Source organism: Pygocentrus nattereri, chromosome 9 (genome assembly GCF_015220715.1).
Source record: "Pygocentrus nattereri isolate fPygNat1 chromosome 9, fPygNat1.pri, whole genome shotgun sequence".
NCBI lineage: Eukaryota > Metazoa > Chordata > Actinopteri > Characiformes > Serrasalmidae > Pygocentrus > Pygocentrus nattereri.
In genome coordinates, this window is record NC_051219.1 from 18,165,453 (window position 1) to 18,190,391 (window position 24,939).

At 40.5% G+C, this 24,939-nt stretch overlaps 1 protein-coding gene across 1 annotated transcript in view; it reads right to left on the reverse strand.

Moving 5' to 3' along the window:
* The window catches only part of LOC108425545 (teashirt homolog 2), a 52,708-nt gene extending 28,329 nt beyond the window's left edge, over positions 1 to 24,379 (reverse strand). Inside the window, exon 1 of the mRNA XM_017694253.2 lies at positions 23,825 to 24,379. Within this exon, the coding sequence (XP_017549742.1) occupies positions 23,825 to 23,864 (40 nt within the window). The 5' untranslated portion in view covers positions 23,865 to 24,379. The remainder of the gene's footprint in view (positions 1 to 23,824) is intronic.
* Between the last annotated feature and the right edge of the window lie 560 nt (positions 24,380 to 24,939).

Here is a 24,939-nt window from a genome sequence, read left to right on the forward strand (position 1 = left end):
ATGTGCATTGCATGTGTGAAGGATTCATCGACAAAGTCTCTGAAGGCTTCACATTGTGATTTATCTTTGTTTTGAAAACATTTGATCGTTTTTCTTTCAGTTTGGAGACGAAAGACTTCACCTGGCAGTACCAGCCACTCTTGCTTCTTCCCCTCTCTCTTTCTCTCTCTCTCACCACCCCCCTCTCTCTTTCTGTCTACTCGTGTGGTCTGGATGAGATGTGAACTAGTCTGGCAACAACCTAATGTTTCCATTTACCTCAGGGGCATCTACTGCAGTTCTCGAGTCAGAGGGAGCCCCGAATATGACAAGCTGGCGTTCAGGTCAGGTCAGGCCCCCCTGGCTGGATTCGGAATCCTGCCGATCGCCCCAGAATGACCACAGGAGACAGGAAGAGGACAGCGAGAACAGGAATGAACGAGACTGTCTGGTGAAACCAAGTGGCAACTATGGCTGCGCAACATGTGCAAAACTATGTGTTGCTACTAGTTAGAGGTGGGCAATAAAACGAATAATCATTATTACAGTAAATTACATCATGATAATCTGAGCATCTCGTAGATACTGTCAGTACTTAAAAAACACTGATCAAATGTAAGTTTCAATTAAAAGACGTTTGTAGCCGTCCCTGTTATTTGGGAGTTGCAAGTTCTAATTCCAAGGATTGCTGGGAGTTGACAAAGATGTTAGTAGTCATGTTTAACTGGATAAAGTAATGCACAATACACCATTAACAAAACAGCACCATTGGAAGCATTTTAAAAATTGGCAATGCTCTTTCACTGGAGTACTGAGTCAGTTCCCAATCTATAAAACCTCAGAAAAACAAAATGCATACATTCAAGTATGTAGTTTTGTACTTTTAACACTCTCCACCCCTAATACTTTGTCTTACAAACCCACTGAACCCTGGATTTGACAAGGTTGGCCTATAATATATATTATATTGATTATCCTTTGTACTGTCAGTGTCCAAAATACTCCAAAATAGTAACTTTATTTACTTTTAATGTAAGTGAGATGTAAAGAGATTTCATTTCAAATAAATTTCCAAACAATCTCTATTGGTCCATTCATTATAAACGCTTCACACAATGTAAAGGGAAGTTGTGTTGTGCTGTGTCTGATGTAGAAAAAAAAACAGGGAAATACATCATACAAGTAATGCAAAGACCAATATTGTACACTCAATATAAAAACTATACTAACTAACTACCTGCAGTTTTCTTCAATCATTTTTTACTTCACCACAGTATATACATAAAAAATCCAGGACCAGGATCGGTTACTGACGTTTACACAGTAATGAATACTGTGTTTATGGCCAAATAGGAGCTGATCCAAGATCAGAGCACTACTCTGAGTCGTTTAATATATACTTGCATGTACCCTGGGCTCATAAGCCACAGTGGGAGGTGGGGATGTGTTTTTTTTCCTTGCAGTTAAATCAAACCTCAACATATTTTTGTGGCAAGTCGAGGAAGAGCTGCTGACAGCAGCATCAGAAATCATTTTATGTGATCAACATGTATGCAATGTGAGAAATCCTATGTTGATGACAGTTAGGGAGTGTCAGCAAAGAAGCCGTGTTTGATAGGGTCTGCTGTTTCTCATTAGGCAGATGCTACTTCTTGGAGAGCCGTGCAAACTGAGAAACTGTTGGACGCGTGGCGAGATACTCAGCATTGATTTAATCTTAGCACAAATTGAAGCAGATCTTCAACCAGCGCTTCTACAATCACTGCTTATTCAATCACAGATAAGATACAGAGATTACATGTGCGCTGGTAAGAGTGGGCGATGTGGAAAAAATCGAACATTGCGATACTCAAGGATAATTTCACAATACATGATCATGACATTTAAGTTTTCTGAGTTTGTGAACACACTGAACAGAGTACAATGCTTTTTTAATTTGCAAAAACAATTTAAGAAGGAACAAGTGGATAATTTCAAACAAATGGGAAAAACAAAGTAATGCAATGATGTCACAACAGGCTGACATCCAATCAGCTCCTTGTTACTATGCAGTCCATGCGGTTAATGTTGTTTGTAGGCTCTGCCTTTAAGTACAGTAAGTATAATACCCATGATAGACTTTGAAAAGTGTATGAAGGAATTTATCATGATTTATCATAATACATAGTAATTTATCATGATAATGTATCGCCATATCGCCCAACCCACCAGTGCTGGCACCACATTTTGCAAAGAGCGCATCTCACATTCTGTTTTCTAGCACCTCTAATTAGAAATGCATAATCTATGAAATAGTGTCTGTTTTTTGAACACTCAAAATTTTTTCATCTTCTAAAACTAGAGCCCTTTATGTTTTCTTAGACAGAAAAGAATTTATGTAGCTAGTACTTTAGCATATAGAGAAAGCAGTCTGCTCACTATCCCCTCGCTGAAAAAAAGCCCTCCATTTAATGATCCCCCACTAAGGAGAATCCGCACACCTCCGAAAGAATTCAAATCCCTTTTCCCACAACCTCTTTCAGGCCGTATGATAAATGACACCCGTCATTCCGCCGTTGCCAAACAGCTCAGAGGGGAATTGTACTGATATATGATTCACAAGAACAGGAAATAAACTCTCCCTTTCTCTACGGCACGCTCGCCCGCCAACTAGGGCGGACCTGGACAGTGTCAAGGCTCGGCCGTATGAGAGCAGAGACACTGGTGGACCCGAAAAAGGCCAGGAAAATAATAAAAGACAACAGTTTTTTAAATAAGTGATATCCAGACTTCTCGCTGTTACTGACGCGGTAAAAAAAAAAAAAAAACACATGAACAAACAAAAAACACAAGAGGCTTATTTTTATTTCAGCAGTGCTGAAATAAGCTGATGAAGATGGAGAAATAAAAAAAAATAAAAAAAACGAGAAGGAAATCAGCAGGCACGCTTGGGTAATGTAAAAGTATGCAATTACTGAAGGGGGGAAAAAATCTCAGTGAATGAGCAACCTTCCCTGCCCCCAATTAAAAATAAAGCAAGTGAGCTAATTACTGGTCCTTGATTATCTGAGATTTCTGTCTATGTGTGTGTCTAAAAGACAGACAGAGAGATGGAGGGAGAAGGAAGGAAAGAAATAAACAAAGAAAGAGAGAAAGAAAAAAGAAAGTCAGAAAGAAAGAAAGAGAAAAAGAAAGACAGAGAAGCTGTGTCTGTCATACACAAGTCATGATTTAATGCCTTCCTTAGTTTCGATTTTGTTCCCCATACAGGATTTTGCCCTTCATATTTCTTACATTACTCACTCTGAATAACTGTTTCTTACTTTATCCACTATGCAACCCTTATGTACCTTGTGCTTCTTAATGCTTCTACATTTATCACTACATTACCATTGCACTGCCAGACCGCTAAATTGCAGGAGAAAGGTTTCTGCATGCACAGCTAGGTCTCAGAGGGGTAGAGGCTGGAGAGAGTTTGCATGTACAGAACTGCAGTCGAAGCCCATCAGAGAAAAATATTTTTAAAGCTATTCATCTGATTAATCTGCATTAGAATGAACCCATTAATGTGCTTTTAATAAATCAATTAAAAGGTTGTGATTCAATGTGCTATATTAACCATTCTAAACCTCCCTTAATAAAGAGCAGCGTTTGTAGTTAGCAGATACACAGACACATTTTTCTTTAAAGACTACTTTTAAAATATTTATAATTGAAGGATTTCACTTAAGATAAACATCTAAAAGTAGGCTATCATACTCAAACTACTCAGATGCTCTACTACCAAACAGGAAGAACGAAACAGCTAACAACACCACCTCACACTGTGTGACATGTGTCCATGCTATTTCAGGCCAGATTTGTTACATCCTTTCTTTCTCTCCAACATCCGATCCAGAATTTTCATGCTGATATCAGCAATCTCTATTACTGTCCAATACCTAGTTTGGCTAGTCAGTCCTTCATTACGCTAAATCAGGTGTGATAAAACCGAACAATCATCCATGCGATGATTAGAGCTGCATCAAAGATCAAAGATGTAATCAGGTGTCAGGAAACTGAATACAAGACCATTTTACACCATTTTACTGTATTAATATTTATTTGTATTTATTCTAATTTATTCTAATGTTATGCAGTGGTTTTACAAGGTAAACCACAGTCGCATACTATACAATATACTGTTTGTTAATCATTATCACAGTACCAACTTTGCAATACTGTAATTGTTAGTGGTTAATACAAATAATATATGGGGTACATAATGCCATGCAGTGCCAGAAATCATTGGTTCATTAAATATATTACTGTAAACTTATGTTGAAATACAATGATACAATGGGACCCAAAATCTATTGTAATTTAATGAAAGTCTTTTCATTATAAATTATATTATCAGCATAACATGAAAATATAAAAAATATTAACTTGTAAGAATTTCTCTGAAGGGTTTAGTAGGTCCCCTTTTCGCCCGAACGAGGTGTGTACCAGCATGGACTCCAAAATCCAGGCTTGAATAAAAAACCCAGGTTTTCACAGAGGCCTCAGACTTCTGGACTCTTTGTATATTTCGAGAATACTGTGATAATGAATTTTATCAATATCACTCAGCACACGGCTCACCTATGTGTTTTAATATAGAGCAGGCCATGTCACAATAGCAGTACGCAGCAATACAATTATAACGCGATACTATGTCCATATCGTACAGCCTCACTGTGTGGCTGCAGAGCACCCCCACTCTTTAGCTCGGCGGTAGACCTCCCGCTCAAGCCGGCGCAAGAGAGCTGGGATACGCCGAGGGCCAGGACGAGGAGCATTCAATCACTCCGACAGCGACATCCTTTCGCCATCACCATCACGGGGGCCCCTGTGTGTGTGCGCGTAGGGACGGGGATATTTATGAGCTGCGCGTTTGCACACACGCCCATGCGGCTGCCACCGGGCGTGATATACAGCCCGCTGGACGCGGCCTGCCGAGGCCTTCCAGTTCATCTCCTGCTTGTTTTCCAGCCCCGGCCCGCACCCCTGGAAGTGCTCCTGCAAGCGTGTTTTTTTCAGGACGGGGGCTTTAATGCAGGCAGCAGACGCTGGACTCCCCACTGACCGGCCGTCAGGGCCTCGCGGCCGTCTGCTCCTCAAGCACCTGGGCCCACACGTTTTATAATCGACGTTTAATAGTGATAGGGGCCGCCAGCCCGCTACTCCATTATTCAAACGGGGGCTTTCAGTGCTGGAATCCTTTCTGGACAGACGCACGGATTTGCAAGTTGTGTGAGTTCCATGTACTTGACTTGATTCACCAATCCATCAATGGATCTGGGCTCAAACTGCTGAAAGCATGCTATATAACTACTGTGAAAGAAAAAAAAATATTCCCTATTTTAGAAATTCCACTGGAGGATCAGCATCTGTGATTATATTTTAAAACCTCTTTGAAAAATTAAAATAAATAAATAAAAATACAGAAAAATTAACCCACATTTGCGCAATTTCAAAGTAAATGACACCAAGAAGTATTCACCCAAAGGACTACAGTGAATTTACCTGTCTGGTGTGACTTTCCCACTTCTCTGCATGTGTTTTTTTTTCACCCTCTCTCCAAAGAAATAATAATTGCAAAGGAAGCCTTGCAAAGCCTTATGGCAGATTAGGAAATGAATTGGAAATGGCTTCAAATTGTCGCTCTAAAGCAAAGAGGCTGCTTTGCACCACAAGGGGTTCCTTACCTCAGGCAGGAGGAGGATTAAAAGGAGCCATAAAAGAGCTCGGTAATGGCATCAGTAATGTTTCATTGCCATTAAAATGGCTCAAAAAACATCTGCTTTGCATTTTTCACTCCCTCGCTACTCATTTGTCTGCAAAACTTTTTGGTGTGCCCCCTCGTCTTGAGGCCTCTCACCTCTCTTCCCTTAAAAGTGTGCAGTATTAAAACTTCTGTGCTGTCCTCCCACGCTGAATTATGGTTCTGAATCATCCATCCCGCTCCCCGACCCCATGATTTAATGAGTAAACTGTTTTTATCAGAGCCTGAAATATTATTTGGCATCTCATCAGGTCACTCTTTGACCGTTTTCAAAAGCCGCCCCTTTCAAAGTCACTTCCTGGCAATTTTTATGTGGGGGAGCTGTGTTTCAGCTTTCCAGTGTGTGTAAATTTTGGACCGTGGAGACCATGACAAAAAAGGTATTTACATGGCTGCATCACCACTGTACAGTCATATTACTGACTGAAACGAGTGACTAATTTGGTGAAACATTAAACTTACTGTCATCTACTCAAAGCTGATGCATTTCCAACTTGTGCGAAAGCTAGCTCGAATCATGTTTACGTTTCTGTAATCCTGTGTTTCCAAGTGAAAAAAAAGGCAACATCATTAAAGGGTCACATTCATGCAGGGGTCATGTAATGGGCGGCAGCATTGGGTAAACAGTTCAGTAGCTTTACGGCCAAATGCCTGCATGCCTTCCTGTACATCTGGGCTACGCCGGTTGAGCTAGAGCCCACAGTAATCTAGACCTCTAATAAAGCACAGTCTGCTTCATTAGGCCGCTCCTGCGTGCATGATTGATTGCTGCCAGTCAACGCGGCCCACTGGCAGCCCACAGCTCCTGGGGTGCCTCAGAATAAGGAACTTTTTCAGTCAACACCCATCAACGGCGCTCAAGGGGAGTATTCACTGGGAGCCAAGAAGGGAGTGGCTCAGGGGTTTTGTGGCATCAGAGCTGGATGGCATTGCAACAGTGATCCTTTTGTTCATGACTATTTAAGGGCATGCATTATAGAGACTCTGTAGGTCTGTCTTATGGGCTGTATTGGGAATGGGTGGGGTGCTTGGGTGTGACAATGAATCTTTCATTTCTACAGCAAGCCAATAAAGACTGATAGAAAACTGTGATCAAAAGCTACTGAAATATATAAATATAATGTACAAATATTAAAATCAATTCAAATTTAAATCTGTGTCACCAATATATCCCTCTGTCTCTTCTGAAGGTCTCTCATTTCCTATCTTCCAAGGATATTACCAAAAAAACCCTGAAATGGTAACTTTGGACAGTTGAAAATGGAGACACCCTATGCAAGGTTTTATATGAGGTAGTGTGGTACTTTGTGTTATTTATTGCTCAATTTTATATGGTCACTATTTTTCACAATTTAATGTAATTTTTGTTTTGAAATAAAATTAGCATTTTTCTGAGCTAAACAATTCCTTGTAGTATATAACTAGAGCATTATAGAATCAACACATTTTCACACACAACACACTGCAAATCAAATAGACTCTTGAGCTCAGAATCTGAAGCTGTATTGAGCCTAAACATATCTGTGTGGGAATGTAGCTAATTAAAATCTATATTCATCCTCTCGGTATCATAAAAAGTGGTGCAATTTACTAATTTTATGTTCACGTTGTATACAATAATGAAATTCTTTTTGTTCTGAAATCCACAACAAATGTAATATTTAACACTCCCTGCACTACAGTGTGACGCTTCCCTGATCTTCCAAAGAGTCCAACATAGCATGATTTCAGCAAATCAACATCTCAACTGGAACACACTGTCAAGCTGTCAACTCTACATAAAAATAGTCCAGGACTAAAGGCCTAAGAGGCAATGAATTGAGTTGATTTGTTTCTTATAGACTTCGCCACAGACATCTATACAGATAATGGTGCCAATTCAAATATGTCAAATCTTCAATGCCCTGTTTCACTATTAGAAATGTTTACCTTAACCTATTCTGTAATATCTTCAGATTATGGGTTGTTTTTTGTACAGCACTACTTGGCATGATAAAGGAGGAAGACACAGAGAGAGAGAGAAAGAGAGTAAAAGTGGAAGACGGAGATTCAGGGAGGGCAAGGTACTGGATGATGTTCAGCTGCAGTAATAAAGTCGGTAATATCGCTATCTCTCGCCTTCCTCTCCCAAGGATTGCTATAAACCTATTTCGAAAATTGCACCCATATATTTGGGGGAGACAGTTAGCTCATCCCAGTGACAGTGCAAACTTTTAAGGTGAATTATGCCGGTGTCATTCAGGGGCGTTTATCAAAACGAGTCAATTACTCACGGGCCAAAATTTCGCCGAGTGCCTGTCACCTTAGCCGGCTTCCATAAAGAGGTGGACAGAGATAGCAGGGCACATGCTGAGCTAGGCACAGGGCAGCCCAGACACAAACCACAAGACACTCAATTATAAATACATTCATTTGAGTGCACAGAATGGGTATATTCGTGCTCTTGCTTTGTGAGAGGCAAATGTGGAGATGCATCTCATAACTTACAAATATGTTTTTACACACAGATGAACTGTACGGGCCGGCAATATGGCAATAGTATGATAAACTATCACAGGTTTAACCAGTAACTAGGACAATGAACAACTGCAGGTGTCATAAAACAGACACATTTAGACAAGGGGTTGGCAATATGATGATATTTATCAGTATTGTGATAAATTACAACACATTCTGAGCATTTTGTGGATATTCAGTCATTAAAAACACTGAACAACTGCACGTTTCATTACAAAGAGAGCATAATTAGTCCTATTCGCTGGAATTAGAGCAGCACAGTAAGTGAGGAGTTAAATGAAAATCACCGTATTCATAGTTTTTAATACTTCAATTAAAACTGTTTAATAATCTAAATGTGTGATTAAGATCATGATGAAATTTGTTGAAAATGTTTAGACGTATTGTGATGTATTTTTTCGCATCTCGCCCAGTACTAATTTAGCCCAATAATAAACAGCCTGTAAATAACAACAGGTAACACTTCATTGATTGGATATCAGCCCATTACAACATCATCTTATTTTGTAAACTGATTTTTACCATTTGTATGGTAAACCTCAAAAAACACGATTTACATACCGCAATGTGATATTTTTGCCTTATCAGACATCTTTAGCATTCAGTTATAGTTCTGCATGCAGGGCAAGCAAATGGACGCATGCACGAACCACACACACACACACACACACACACACACACACACACACACACACACACACACACACACTTAAGGTCATGTGCATGCTGCCTGTCTGACTAAACCGTTTTATTCAGACTGTCTTTCTATTCAGCAATAGCAACGCGTTTTCAGGGAAATAAGGCTGAGCCTTCATATGACTGCCTTTCATGAATAATGATCAATGTGGGCTGTTTGCAAACCACAGACTCTATCTACTCAGCATGCCTGTAGGCAGGAACACATTCCTACCACTCATGATCTAAGCCTGAGGTACCTCTGTGAGTGTGTGTGCGTGAGTGTGTGTATGTGTTTGTTTCTACGTATGTGTGGTCGACACAGGCGACCAGAAGAAACATATTTAAAATTAGAGTAACCGACGTATGCCTAGAGTTAATATACCACACCAGTCCGATTTCCACAGCCTTTGTGAAGCTGGTAGAAAGGATTAACTAATCTTAACCGAGGCAGCCTTTGGAGAAGACACACCAAACACTAGAGCATCATCAAAGCCAGTCTGGTAATTACAGAGTTAAGTCATCTGACTTCTTTTTTATTACCATCAATTTCCTCCCCTGGAAGAACAAAAAAGATACACCCACCACTTTAATCACGGGTTTGATTCACTTCACTTCAGCTAATGCAATGATATCATCCAGCCCAACAATGCCTCGCCACATCTCCTCTTTGTTTCAAATGACAGACACTAAGAACAGTGCTGATCAAGGACATCAAAAATGTTTAAAAAAAGAAGGCATGGCAGAATAATGAACCCAAGAGTACATACATGACTCATATTTAGCTAAGCTGGAACTGTTAAAAGTGTAAATTACAGTCAAATTGATCACCTTTCCAACAGCTACTTTTCTGATGTTATTTCTGAATTTGATGAATATTTACATGTATTTAAAATACAAACTGGTAAATTAGGTTTGGGGAGTCATTAAATATAGTTCTAGCCAGATGCTTTTAAAAATATATCTATTTTCTAAGTGCAGTCTTATACAAAGTTTGTGCATCCTTGGTCAAATCAGCCTACATGTCTTGTTGTTTTTCTAATTGCAAGTATGGTAACACAATTTTTTCCCAGGCTTGTGCACACACCACATTATGCTTTATTTTTGCCAATATGCAAAATTCTGCAAATAAATAGTAACTCTGCCTCAAAATTTGCATAAGTTTGTTCCTTGTTGGGGATGTGTTCCCATTTTTGCAACAGAAACATGCAATTTGACCAATGACGCATAAACGTTTCCAAAAGACTTCTAATATACGATGCATACATGATCTGACTACTTCCAAAACCAAATTTAAGGCAAGCTCATATAAAAATATGACACACTGCAAACATGTTATGCTTATAAGTAAAAATTACCCTCTATTTCATAAGAATGGCATATTTCTATGTCTGTATGCCAGTACTACGCTCCAGATCATACGAACACTAAGCTTTTATGCTATATTCATTTCTATGTCATTTGGTACATTTTTACGTCAGTGAACTTTGTGTACTACTACTGTAAAGCGCACATAATACATTAAAGTCAGAGGCAGCAGGCGGCCCCTATGTCTCGAATAACTCAAACACTAGAATGTTGCTCATGTAAACAAGTATTTGACCCAGGTCTACTGTACTATCATTCTAATCCAACACAATTACTGTGTGTTGTCATGCAAGGTAGCAGGCAGGAAAGCATGCGCGGGGGGGGCGGTGGGTGCTGAGGGGGTGCAGACTTCTCTCTTCATTGCGACTAAATCAGTGCAGGAAATGAATATGGATGGCCTGAGGCACAAGGGGAAGGGAACACGAAGCCTGATGAGGTCCCTGAAGGAGGCGTCTGGACAGTGCCTCCTACCTCACACACAGGGCCCCTGCCACATACTGCCTGAGCACTCTCTGGCAGGGCACAAACATCTGACATGTACCAATGCTCTGAAACATGCACAAAAATCAGGCACACACACACAAAACACAGAACAAGTAGATGCACAAACATTTTTCCACTGTAACATGCCTAATATGTAACAATTAATCAATAAACATTTTAACAAATGCATGCAAATTCACTGGACAAAAAAAACCTTAAGCACACACACATCAAACGGAGAGATTAGTCAAAAGCAGCTAAACTGACAGCAACTCAGTACAGGGGCATCAAGCAGGTGCTGTGGTGGCCACATGTGTGCAGTGACACACACATATATCATTGTGATTGATCAGCTCAAGCCAAGCAAACAGGAAGTAGTGAGAAATGAATCAGGGGTTCGGGAGCCCCCCCATGGGTCCCAACAAAACAAGGGCACAGGGGCCAGAACCAGGTCAAATACAATACACAGTCATCCTGTGAAGAATGAGCCTAAACTTACATGTACAGTACACTAAGACAGTGTGGCTGAAGTGCCGTGATTATCCAATTTGCTAATGGCATTTGAAAATTTTTACCCAAATCTTTAAAACAAAATTTACAAAAATTGTAAAGTAATGGGATTATATTAGTAATCACTACATCAGTTATTTTTTTAAAGTTTTAGCAACAAAATTGGACTTAACTGAACAATAAACCATGCACAGCCTTTCAAGCACTTAAAAACACTAGAAAAAATTTGTCTAGAAAGCAGGGATGGTTGATAAGGCAAAAATTAAAAATCTACCAAAAACCATGAATAATTGTATTTTTATTCAACATTTCACAACTGTGCTGTACTAAATCCTGTGCTATAACAAATAATAAAACATGCAGTAAGTCTGAAGTATACATGATACATGATGTGCTCAGAAAAGTATACTGTGATGCCATAACATCACTATAACAATAAAACCTTCTTATACTGGCCAACCCTACTAGAAGGTCTTTATTAAAAGCTTAAAACACATATAGTCATGTTTTGTACACGCTTTTTTAATTTGCTAGAGAAAAAAAAATGACATAATTACATAACTAAACATTTTCACAGAACACAGTTCATAGTTTATTTTTTTTTCTCAATATGTTAAATTTGCCAGATGAACAGTAAATGAAAATACTTGTTTTCACCAAGAAATCAACAACGTGCAATTTCATAAAAGGGGCCAGACTTGCAAATGACTATCTATAAATCTGTCAATCAGGCTGTTTCTTACTGTAAGAGACAACAGTTGGAAAATTTGTGATATGCACTGCGAATGACTGCAAGTACATCTTCACTGATTACTGTTTCCATTGAGTAATTGTGACAACTGATTATGTGCCTTTATAAAATATGGCCTAAAACGCAGAAGCCATTTTAAAAACTGCTAACTGACTGTTTATGCTAACACTACACAGGTGCTGTGTCTACTATCAGCTATGTTTTGCAACTCTTTCAAAAACTGGATCAATTGAATCTTTTGTATCATAGCACATGCTCCAGATGTCTGCTGAGGAAAAAAAAGCGGATGTCGTTACACTAATAAGCTTGCGTCATCCACCGGCCATCTGCTAGCAGGTTGGCACATAGTTTGGTATATCTGAGCGATCACCAGGAAGTCCCTCTCTAAAATAGACACACACCTCTACCGCTTTTCCCTCCCCCGTCATCTCACGGAAGCATTGTGCCAATGCAGATATTTGCAGTACATTTTCACTGACACTAGTGAATTATATAATACAACCAGAAAGCTCTCTAGTCCCATTTAGCATAGCAGTAGCAGCTAATGGAACTGCAGAAGGCTGAATCGCGTTGAGATGGAGCTGTAGTTATTGGTCTCAATGCCTCAGGCGGCAAAGATGATAAGAGTGACCTCTACGCCTACCCTATGGACACTGCTGACCAGGGAGACATGGATCTATCTGCGCCAGTTGCCTCAGGACGGTGTGTCAGATGCAGACAAAGATGTCAGAGGCTTGCTATGAATTGGGCCTTCACCAGAACCCACTCTTCTCCCCCCTAAAACCATGTATATGTCTTAACTTAAAGGGAAACCTCCCATGTTCTCCTAGTCAATGAAACAGACTACAAATAGTAGAGCTGCATGGAGCAATGAAAAGAATGAAAAGAAAACACAAAAATAAAAAGCAAACAAATCATACATGCCTGCTTTACCATGTAAGCTTCCTGCATTTTTCCAAATTACTATGAGAAAAGAAAAAAAAACATTGTTGTCAGCGAGAAACAAACCTTCCCCCACTCCCAAAAACCATATGTTCCCAAAAAAGGCCTGATTATACCTTTTAAAACAAACCATCTAACTGACTGTGGAACAGAAAGCTAAGGAAATAGGCTTTGATGCTGTAAGCTTATATGCTTCAAGTAAGCATCTCGTGCTATTGTTTCACCTGGCCAAATCAGCACATTAACACAAAGATGGAGCAGAGGTGCATGCGTCATGCATTATATATTAAAGTATAACAACCAGTCCAAATACAACCTCACATGGCCAGCATATACTAAAAATGCCCATCATCATTACAGTTTTTTAGTGAAATGTGTACAATCAGCAACATGCAGTAAGGAACGGGTAGAATCAATGGCAGGAAAGAATGTGCAGAAAGTGCCAGCGCATGATGGTTTTGCTGGGCGATAATGAATTATAATATAAAATTCTATATTTTCCAAATGCATCCCAAAACCTTGGTATCACACATTCAGGTTTGCTTTAATGAATATAATGACCACATGTATCCTGTAGGTGTGACCACATGTATATTAAAGGGAATACTAATATTATATTAAAGGGAATCTACTACTTATGTTATTTTTTATCACAACACTGAAGCACCCAGAAAATTAAAGACATTACTAAGATTATTTGCTAAAAATCAATTGTTCTGTGACACCAATACCGATATACCACCCTAGTCGATATATTGCCCAGCACTACCAGAGGGTTCATGGGGTCTCATTGCGGCCCTGATGGGAGTTGTCCGGAAAAAGCGAATGAGGGCCGGCATTCATTTGCCTGTGATCTGCAACGGATCCGCTGAGTCCTAATGACTCCCTCTGGCAGCGTAATGGCAGGTATTAGAGCGCTTATCCCAGCAAGGCCTTCAGCTTCTCAGGACAGCCACACATGGCTCCACTCAAATAAGCCAATCTGTCTGCATGGCCCAGCCACCGACTGCTGCAGGCTTCCACGGTGGTTCTGGCTGAAACAGCTGCACAGCTAAGTGCAATGAAACTTAGATGGAGTAAGGTACTGACGGATGGGTCAGGAGACGAGTGTGTGGCCCCAGTGAGAGGGCTCTAGAAAGTGTGAGGTTAAAAATGAACTGCGAGTGGATGAAGGGAGAGAAAGAAGATACCTGGGATTCCATAGGAGACGGAAGGATCAGCATCAGCATCTGCACACACTGATTCAACCGTTCAGGAGTTAGAAGCTTCCACTTTAATGTTCTAAAGATGCCTCAACACACTGTGACTAACAGTGAAGAATTACGCAAAACAAATGACCAAAGTGAAACCCTAACCATTATAAAATGGAATGTACTTGTAATAGGGCTGTGCAACACTCTGTCTGTTGATCATTACTGGATACTGGGATCACAGAAGGCTGTAATATGTAAATGAGTCCTCTAACAATGTTTTTTTGTTATGCGCTATAAAAACATACCAGATATTCCAGATACCAGTCTCAAGGCATTCACATTTTTTCAGCAGACATGTACTTACTGAATAATAAGACTTAGTATGTAAAAATCCTGGGATTATAAGGGGTTAAATACATTGCAAAGCATATGCAATCGTAATGTGTCAATAAATGTACAGCCCTAATGCGAACAGTTACATCTTGCATGCAAGACAGAAAGTGGATATAAAAAAGAAAGAAAAAAAAAAAGAACTCTTGACCCCCCAGAATGTGCCAATACTTTCACACTTCTGCAGTACAAATAGTGACAACACTGCTTTTGTACATAAAACAACACTCTATTCACAGTTTAACCCATCAAAAACACTCATGAGTGAGATAATCTCAGTCAGCTTTTCTAAGTGAAAAGATTAAATCCCCACCTACTCACAGACATCGGCTAATCTGAGTTACTAAATTAGTCACAACGGTATTCTGCCGTGTTGGCCTGCAACCTTTTTCACCTTTCCACGTCCAGAAAGTGACTCTACCGCTACACCCACATGAGAGTTACTGGAACCTCCTCTGGCTGAGTCAAAGGAGAGAACTGGAAGGCCTGGCATCGTGTTTTGTTTCAGACTGATACAGTTGGCCCACAATGAGGCATGCGTCTTCCTGTACAAAGGCTCCACTGTGCACTATCAATCATGTGAAGCCAGCTCGGAGCCATAAATCCCTCCAATGAGGAAATCCCCCCTTTCAGATTTACAAAATGGTGAGGAGGGGTGGGACGTGCTCGCTGAAATGTCAGAGGAATGTTGATATTGAGAGATGAGACCAGATGTGTGGGGGTTTTGATTTGGTTCGTGGGCAGTCCTTCTCAGTGTGCCATGTAAAGTTTCACCGAGGAAACAGAAAAGTCCATATTAAACAAAACATGGGTGATCATATTGTGTACGGGAAACCCTAATAATATTTTAAGCAAATTATCATACTATTACTATAGCTTAATTGTTTGACTTTGATTTAGGATAAACAGAACACGTGTTTTTTTTTTTCCTGTTCTGAAGGTCTCACAAATATTCTAAGATACTTCAAACGAGTTATATTTCAACTGTGACAGCTTCTCAGTCTACAAATATTCTTGGGCTAAATTTAGTAGCAAATTACTTCAGAGAGATAATGGGCACTCATTGTACTTATTGATTTACAAAATAAGAGAATTTTAATCTTACAGTATGAAAGTGCAAATATTATGTTCAGTTTCAACCATGTATCATGGGTGAACCAGTTATTGTCGGCTGGGCATTAGCAAAGCTCCTTTTCTATAATTTCCACTGTTCCAACCAATCACTAAAATGATTGGAGCTTTTACTAAGTTGGAAAGTGTTTCAAGAAGGCACGACAATTAATTGGATAAATTACATTATCTTTGATTTTTTGCAAGTTCATCTCCACAGATCAGCGTAACACTGCATAATTTCGCTGGTTTGCCCACATTTATTTTCTTTCCCTAAATTACAGCATATTACTCATATACTCATTATAAGGACCATCAGTTTTTCACAAATTCCTATTGCTATTAATTCTCAACTAAAATGATTCAGGAAGTGAATTCCTCTAGCAACATATGGCAACAGACTTAAGGAGAAATAAGATTTAATGGAAAATGTAATAAGACAGTTACTCACTTGTTTTATTCCACTGGAGAGTGCCTTGTTCAAATGTAACATACCTACATAAGCATCATTATATAATACCAATTCTTAACTATAAACCACAGTATTTGTTCATTTTTTCAAAGTTCAAACAAGTAATACTGATTTCTGTAATTACTTTGTGATCAGAGTTACTTTGTGTACATCACTTAATTGGCTTTCAGATATTTGTAAATGAAAAACTGATGAAATGCTGGTATCACAGCATTAGTACACACGTTTGAGTTTTGAGTAGCCAGAGCAAAGCAAGCTAAAACCTGAGCGCTTTAGGATGCCAACAAATAGTTAAATTTTCCCTCACACTGTGTTGTTAGAAGTCTGCACAGTGCACAATGCCTCTAACCATTAATATGTTCATTGAGTTCCCTTAATCAAGTTGTAAGTACAACTGAATTATTCTATATCCTACAAGGACACCTAAGCTGTCACTGCTTTTTAATGAGTTTCAATTAAGCTGTTAGTTTCAGAAGAATGGTGCAGCGCATGCAGGCGTGCGCTCACGGCCCGGCAAGGACACAAACAAGACATTTTATTATGGCAGACTTAGTCTATTTAAATGTTTCATGTCTTTTAGCCAAGCAAGTTTCAAAACATGGATAAAATTTTGTAATAAAAAAATGTAAGGACTCATAAAAACTGGTTAACGTCTACATTAACTGGGCAACTTGTTTACTCCTCTGTATTTTCGCCCTAAACTGTCTTGCTTTGAAGACGTAGAAATGCTCTTCTGCTGTTCATCTTCAGAGTTGCATTTATCCTCTGCACATGAGCTACAGTGACATTTGAGGTGTATCAAAGCTCAAGTATATTGACATTTCACAGTGATGTTACAGCATTTGTACCATAAAGTTCACTGGTAAAGATGAGCTATCTGGCTTAGGAGCCACTGCTAAAAACATCGTTTCACTTAAACTGCAATAAACTGTCATTTTTCACCTAAACTGGTGATTTTCTAGGTTGTGTAAATGGAATGTCAATTTTCTCAGAGGAAACATTACTGCTCCGGTCTTACAGCAGCAGAGCAATATGACAGAATATGAGAGATAGAATATGGACTTCTAGTTAAGGAATTGTGTACATTTAGCCTTCACTTTATAATTAATCTGAAATTAGCAATATGTATAGCCTATTCTTTTATGGATGAGCAATGTTTATCATTATCATGACAGATTACATCACATCACACTATGCCTTTCTAAGCATTCTGTGGATATTATCTGTACTTGTGCTGTTTCATTGGATTTAGTATAATATATGAAATGCTGAATAAATTCAATGCATTCATAGTTTATAATAATATTTTAAAACGTGGCAGTACTAGTTCTTTTTTGTCAGTTCTGACTTACCAAAACTCCAAAACCTACCAAAGAAAAATATCATGATGCATACTGCATATTGTAAAAGCATCTTGTGAAAGTTTTAGGTTAGATTTTTGCAAAATCGGCCACCACTCATGCAACATTTTCATACGTTGGTACTTATCTTAAAGCACTCTATAAAAGGTCAAATGGGAATCATCATCATTGTGAACAGTGACTGCTCTGGTGAAAATGTGTGAGCTGAGCTCTCACTGACCTCCGGGGGAAAATGGAGAGGATACGACAAAGAGGTCAGCCAAGACTGGCGAATATCAAGTTGATTCATCAAATTAGTTCCCATGTAATTGCGTGGCATGACTCGCCGTGAAACGTGTCAGCAATAAAGCTGTCAAGAAGCCATCAGTGGCCATGTTAAATGAAGACACAAAAAGCACAGGGGGTTCACGACTTGGCGCTATTTGGACGCTGGCCAGCGAGGTGGTCAGGATACTACCACTTCAAAGATTTAGCTGCGGCACTCTCATCTAGATGTGTACTGTAGCGATGCGTTTATTACATTAATCAATACGATTTTCACAGATGCTTTAATTAAATATCTCGCCGAGATGCCTCTTAGTCAAGGCTTAGGTCTAATGATAGTATGAAATTAAAATTTTAAATAAGATTCATGAAAACAAGCTGACAGTCTCTCTCTCTCACTCAAATATGCAACACCATTATAAAACCTACTGGTCCACAAGAATGGGAAATACACTGACTTACTGTTTCATACGTAAACCGAGTCTATACTGTATCCATGATTGAGTAAAAATAAATAAATAATAGAAAATGAGCACTGACGGAGTAAGTGAAGCAGAGAATGCCTGATAACATGATAAATTCCACCTTTACCTGAAGACCTTCTGCCCCATTGCTAAGTATAGTCTTGTGAAAGTTTGCCTTTCTAATTGTTACAGATTGCACCATTAGCAAAATATTGTCGTAGCTCCTGCACCCGTAGACAGTAGCAGGCGAGGGTTAATTTGCATAATAAATCTTAATTGAGACTCATTAAGCACTTGATTGGAAGCAAATCAGGTACACTGTGGATAATTTTCAGATTAATGAAGTTTCTATCTTTTTCCAGCAACACTATATTTTGCTCTATCTGCACATGATGCACTGTGACCAGAAACTGAGGTTCTGTTTCAGCAGAGTTAGGCCAATCAGTAAAGAAATTTCAAGGTTAACAAGGAATTTCTAATGGATTAGCAAGCAGTCTTTATACATTAACTGCACTAAGACAACTATATGCACACAACCACATACACGTCCATTAACACAGTATGGTCTACTGCAAGAAGCAATGACGATGCTTTAAATAGCTGGAGACTACTTTATTCTTTCATAGTTCACCAATGTGTTAAGAAAAATGATAACTCACATGATGTTGTGGAAAAAAACAATTCCAGAAAGAGCTATCAGAACCATCTTGGGTATTAGGTAATGGGTACAACATGTTCCTGTTGTACCCTTGTGACCGTGACACCTTTAAAGCCGAATAAAGCTTTGTGTTCATATCAACAGGATCCTATCACAATGAACTGGGGTAAATATGACAGAACTGTGAAACCTGATCCCAGCCCTCAGCTCTTGTCCTGACATGGACACTCCATCTGAAATCCATCTGGAGGTGGTAAGATGAGCCCACAGTGATTGTTTTGAACAACTCTGGAGCCATATGGGCTCCTGAGGTAGGTCAACTACTAGCCTAGCACAACAGCTTACATCTCCAGTTTCACACCAAATCTTTGTTCCTCTCTCTTACGCGCGGAGGGTGGGAGGGTTTATGAAAAGGCTTCCCAAAGAGCTGTTGAGGGGCCTGTATGGACAACAGCCCCTCTTATCCAACATGGCTAAAAGATCAGCTCGCATTTGGCAGGTGCACTTGGCGTCCGGTTAGATCATTTCAGCCGCTGTCGAGCACTGCAACACCACCAGAATTCCTGCCGGTAATCAAATAGCAGGCACACAAAAGGCATTCTGTGTCATCGTTAGGCCCTTTCCCCCTCGTCTCGCTCTCGCTCGAGGAATCGACACAGATCAGTTGCCTTTCCTCTCTTCCTGACTGCCATTCCGACCTCAATCTCCCGAGCCTGCTATCTGTGGAGACCAGGACAAAATACCATTTTGTAATTTCTTTTATACTTGGATGTCTGGCAGGAGTAATGAGTTTTAGTCTGGGTGCAATAAAGTCTCTCCATAACCTCACTATTGTCGTGCTTAATGATGAAAAAAAAAAATCATAACAAGAAATAGCCTTTTCTACTTCTCACAGGGATGATCGTGTAGAAACATTATTTGGCCCAATTGCCCCACCGCCATATCAAATTGTGTCATTTGCCTGGAAACTGGCACAGGTCTCTGAGGGAAGGAGAGGTGAACGTGCGGTTGAGGTGGCAGGGTGCAAGGCGGCCCTATGCCTGCCTCGGGACCAATCAGAGAAGTCTCTTTTTTCCTCCTCTTCTCCTCAACCACGCAGAAAAAAAAGCACAGTGCTCTGGCCACATGAGTCTTCTTTCTTCTCACCTAGGCTTAGCACCACCCTGTCTCCTTTTCAGCCACACAGTAAGTGCCTTCCCAATATGCATCCAGCTAGCCCTGCCCACCAGTGCCAAGACAAGCTAGCGGAAATACCATGACATCATAGCCACAGAACAGGATGAGCGCTTCTGTGGTTGAACTATTATAGCGATATAAACAAACAAAAGAGGAATTAGCACAACAGAGGAGGGAGCATGGCTGCAACTAATCGAGGCTAACGGACCTGTAAAGACAGCTTTGAATTCGAATGCTGTGGCCCAAACATTTCTTACTGCCATACAGCATAATACTATGAGCTAAACATATTGCTATCCCCTGAAATACTTTTTTTTCTATTCGTGAGCCTCCACTACACACTTACATCAGATTTTTAAACTAATACTAATTCCAAAATGATGAAAAGGGCATTAAAAACAGAAATAGGCCAGATGTGTCCATGCCTCTGCACTGAACACCTTTTTTTCTCTCCAAGCTTAAATGCCTCTTAGGCAAATGACTGCACTGGACTGCTTCTTCTACCTAGACTAGACAAACAACATCTGCCTTGATCCTTGGATGTTTCCAGAACAGACCACTTAGGAGGACTTTCAGCTAGCCAATTCCCAGAAGCCGCTGTCACTCACTTACTGGCACGGCAACACTTAATGCCTTTGTCTGTTCTCCAATTTATCTTGTTAACAGCAAATTGGGCTAACAGTTTGAAGCAGAAGCTATTGTAGGGCCGATAAGAGGAATTGCTGCTGAGGCTTGGAAACAATGCACAGGCCTCGCCACATTGCCATAATAACCCTACTATGAAGAAATGAAACCTGTTTGATGATATCATTACCGCCATGAACAATCAGTTCCTTAATTTAGACCAGGTTTACCAAAAGCTCCTCTACAAAAATGACTCAGTTGGGTCACTTCTTTTTTATCCAAAGAGCACAGAGGTTTTCCAAGCAAGTTTATTTCGTAGCGCTGATATTAGTAATCCTTAACTCTGTGTTTGCACACACAGTAAATCCAATATGTCTGACCTTCACGTGAACGCTGACCGTCTCAAAGTCACACAACAAATATTAATTGTGTAATTCAGCAGGGAGGCCTCTTTACCCTGAGAGCCTGCGCTTTTGGGGTTTTTTTTTTTCTTCCTTCAGTGTGGAACGATAAGCTGCAGATAGCACTTCGCACACACATAACACAATAACAGCCATTTCACCCAAAGAGACCCACTATATCTTCAAGGACTGCATACACACACACACACAAAAAAAAAATGAAAATGAAAAAAAAAAAAAAAACCTCATTCCTTGCATCTTCTCCGGTCTTATTTTAATACCTCCCCCTCTCTCTCTCCTTGTTCACCCCTCCACACATCATTAAACATATTATTATAACATGAGTGTCAGCCCGCGTCTCTCCCTGCTCCATTCTTGCTCTGCCAGGTAATCAATTTGTCGTCACTCTCTATAACCCCAGTAAAGTCATCAAGCGAAATGAGTTACAGCTGCAAAAAGCCTTCAAGAATATAGGAAAGGGGAGGGTACGAGGAGGATGGGGGGGCAGAGAGAGAGAAATGACAACACAGGCCCCGGAATATTCTGCCGCTGATAGCACATCCCAGGTCTTGAAGATGAAATATTAATGCACAATTTGTTTATCTGCGGGCCCACATCTCTCCTGCACCGAGCTGTTAATTTTCTATCGGCACAGACAACGGATCAGTCAGTCATGAACTCTTCACAGCCATTACCGGGAGACATTTTGATTAAGTATTCCTAATGTAGTGGATAGGAAAGAATGAAAACACTCTGCCTGCCAACTTTTGATTGACCATTAAGCCACTGATGAATGTGCCTGTCAAAGAGGAGACAATTACCTCAACAATGAAGAAACTCTTCTGGAAGGCTTATTTCTCCATAGGGCTGACACATTTACCAGATTACAGGCGAGCAGGCCCAGAGCGTGTAAAAGGATCGCTCAGGAATCTTTGCAGAAAAGTTCACCCAATAATCACGCTGCCTTTGTTTGAGGGAAGGGGTTTTAAGGGGAAGGAGGGGACATATGTACGTGTATGTGTGTGTACAGGCAGCACTTTGAGGAAATGAGGGACGGTTAGAGGGTCTCAGCGTCAGAAGGTGGCAGAAAGATTCGCCATTGCTTGAACTATCTGACCTCTGTGTACAAGCTGTGTTCATAGCCTTTATAAAACCACAACTCCTTACAATAACTAGTAAATAAATTAACCACAGTATTTGTAGTCAAAATAGCTGACAACACATGTTTTCCTCCAGTACTTTGACTTTCATACAATTAAAGTTCTTGATTATCACATTTCTTTGGAACTGATTATTTGTATTTACTTATCTATGAATTATTAGTCAAATTTTAAACGAGTAGACACACTAAGTGGCTTGCCTTGTGGCATCCGGTGCACTATAAAGCAAACAGTTCTTAAGCACAAATATTAAGGCACTTGCATGCTTAGTTTAGCTGTATTGTAATTCTGCATTTATGTTTGATACCATTCTCTCCCGTCATAGTTGACTGACGCCTCAAGAAAGCGTCAAGTCAGCGAGGCACCAGAGACAGAAATGTTGACTGTGATCACAACACATGGATACAGTGTTTAAATTCAACTACACTTTACAGTATTCCTCACTTTACAACCTATTTCGGAATCCTTTGGAGAAAATGATCATGCCTTATATATTAAGACCCCTCTTTATCTGGGTGGTTGTATGGACACAATGAACACAGACAAAACACATGAAGACATGATGACAGACAATGTGACTGGAGAGCCACATAACACAAGTGACCGAGATCTTCATTATGCTTCTATTAGGACTGAATCAGTCAGTAAACGTGGCGTGACAGCGTGACCAGTCACGTGCGGACGTGAGAATCAAAACAGATTTTAAAACGTTGCTGTCCCATTTCTGTGAAAATGATGATGGTTATGCTACGTGTAAGATTAAATGAAAGCGAAGAGAAGCCGATGAGATGTTACTGCTGTGCCTCCTCACCTCTCCCTTCAGGATTAGAACTGAAACTGCTCATATAAACACTAACGGGGTCGTCCTCATTCATTCTGTTTCTCTCTGTGTGATAGAGAGTGTGTGTGTGTGTAAGAAAGAGAGAGCGAGAGAGAGAGAGAGAGAGAGAGAGTGTGTAGGCCTTGTCGTGAGAGTGCGCGCGCGAGTGAGTGTGTGTCTCCGTTTGTGTATGAGATATTAAGGGTTCATAGGAAGTTCAGCCGATACTCGGATCCAAGCGGCCCATCCATCTAAAAAATCATTCTCGTGAGCCCAAGTTTCGAGCCGTTGGCTATCTGTGGGCTTCGGACTAGCCTAAAAACACACGGATAAAGTTCTGAACTCGAAACTTTTAAAAGTCGCAAACTACTCAGCCCACAATTTGCACAAAAACCAGGGAGATACTTTCGGTCCTAACGCTCACGGAGTCTGTAAACATGCCCCGAGAAACGGTAAAGTAACGTTAGCCTGGAAACCCGCAGATGAAGCCGCGCGAGCCGTTTTCGCAGTAGCCTCCGTCACTCAGCGAGCAGCCGCGTTCAGGCGGTTAAACACGCCGCACTGCTAACTGAGGAGTTTTACTTTCTCACGGATTTTGAAGCGAGGGGGTGCACGGAGTGAGAATGGACGCGTCCCCGTGTGAAAATGCGGGTGAAATTGGTGTGTGAAGGGAGAAAAATCGCCGCGGAGAAGAGTGATAGGTGTCAGTTTTGGTCCTTACCCGCCGCTCGTCTCGGCGCCTGCTGCTTCCTCCTTGGCATTTTGAACTCGCGCTGCGTTCGCGTACAAATCAAACCAGGTGAGATTCGTACGCGCTCTCAAATAGTCCGTACAGAAGGAAGAGCCGCTCTGCTTATTTCGCCTTTTTCACGCACTTCGCCTCCTCCTCCGTAGAATCCAGTATCAGACTCGCCGCCTTGTCAAATCAGGTGTCAGTCAGGACGGTCTCTCTCTCCTCTCTCCCCCCTCTCTCTCTCTCTCTCTCTCTCTCGCTCGCTCTCTCTTTTACCTTCTTTTAGATCTATGGCGGACTGTGTTTTCTTTTCTCTCTCCGTGTCTTTTCCCCCACCCCGCCAGCAGAAGCCCAAAGGACGAGCTCTGTCAAACGCCCCGTCTCAGTTTGTTCGCGAAAGGTGGAGAGAGAGAGAGGAAAAAAAAGAAGAAGAGAAAGGAGCGTTCGCGTGAAATAACTGTTAGCTGTATCACACGCGCAGGCAGGGTAAGGCGATGCCAGCGAACATCGATCCATAGAGCAAACTGAACATTAAAAACTCCTCCCTCCTCGCCTGGACTTGATGATGGCAGCTAGACATTTGTTACACTAGATAAGCACGAGTTTATTAAAGAGACAGAGGCCAGCGAAAACATGAGGACGAGGCACGAGGAGGGCAAAAAAGAGGGGCCAGTGTTTCTGCCTTTTTTGTTGTTTTTGTTGCTTCGATAGATTCACAATGAGGCTGAAAGAGCCTCTGAAAGGTTACACGCTTTGCTAAAGTTGGATTTGGGGAAAAAAAAGGCAGAGGAAAAAGGCAAAGCAAAACAATAACAGACTGTTTACTCCCAGCGTCAACATGCGTTTTTGTGGTTTACATTCAGATTTCATTTGAGCCGCATTAAAGCCAGGTGTGAACGCACCCAGGACAGATTCGGATTGGATGATTTTGAGCACATTTAACACAAGATGGAAATGCCTTTTCAATGTTTGTGTACAATCACATAAGCGGAAATGTGAGAGAGGATAAAGAAGAGGCTGGAGTTAATCGGAAACCTTTGAGTCGATAAAAAGTAAGCTTGCTGATTCGTATCATGGTAATACTGGTAAAAAGTAAATGGAAA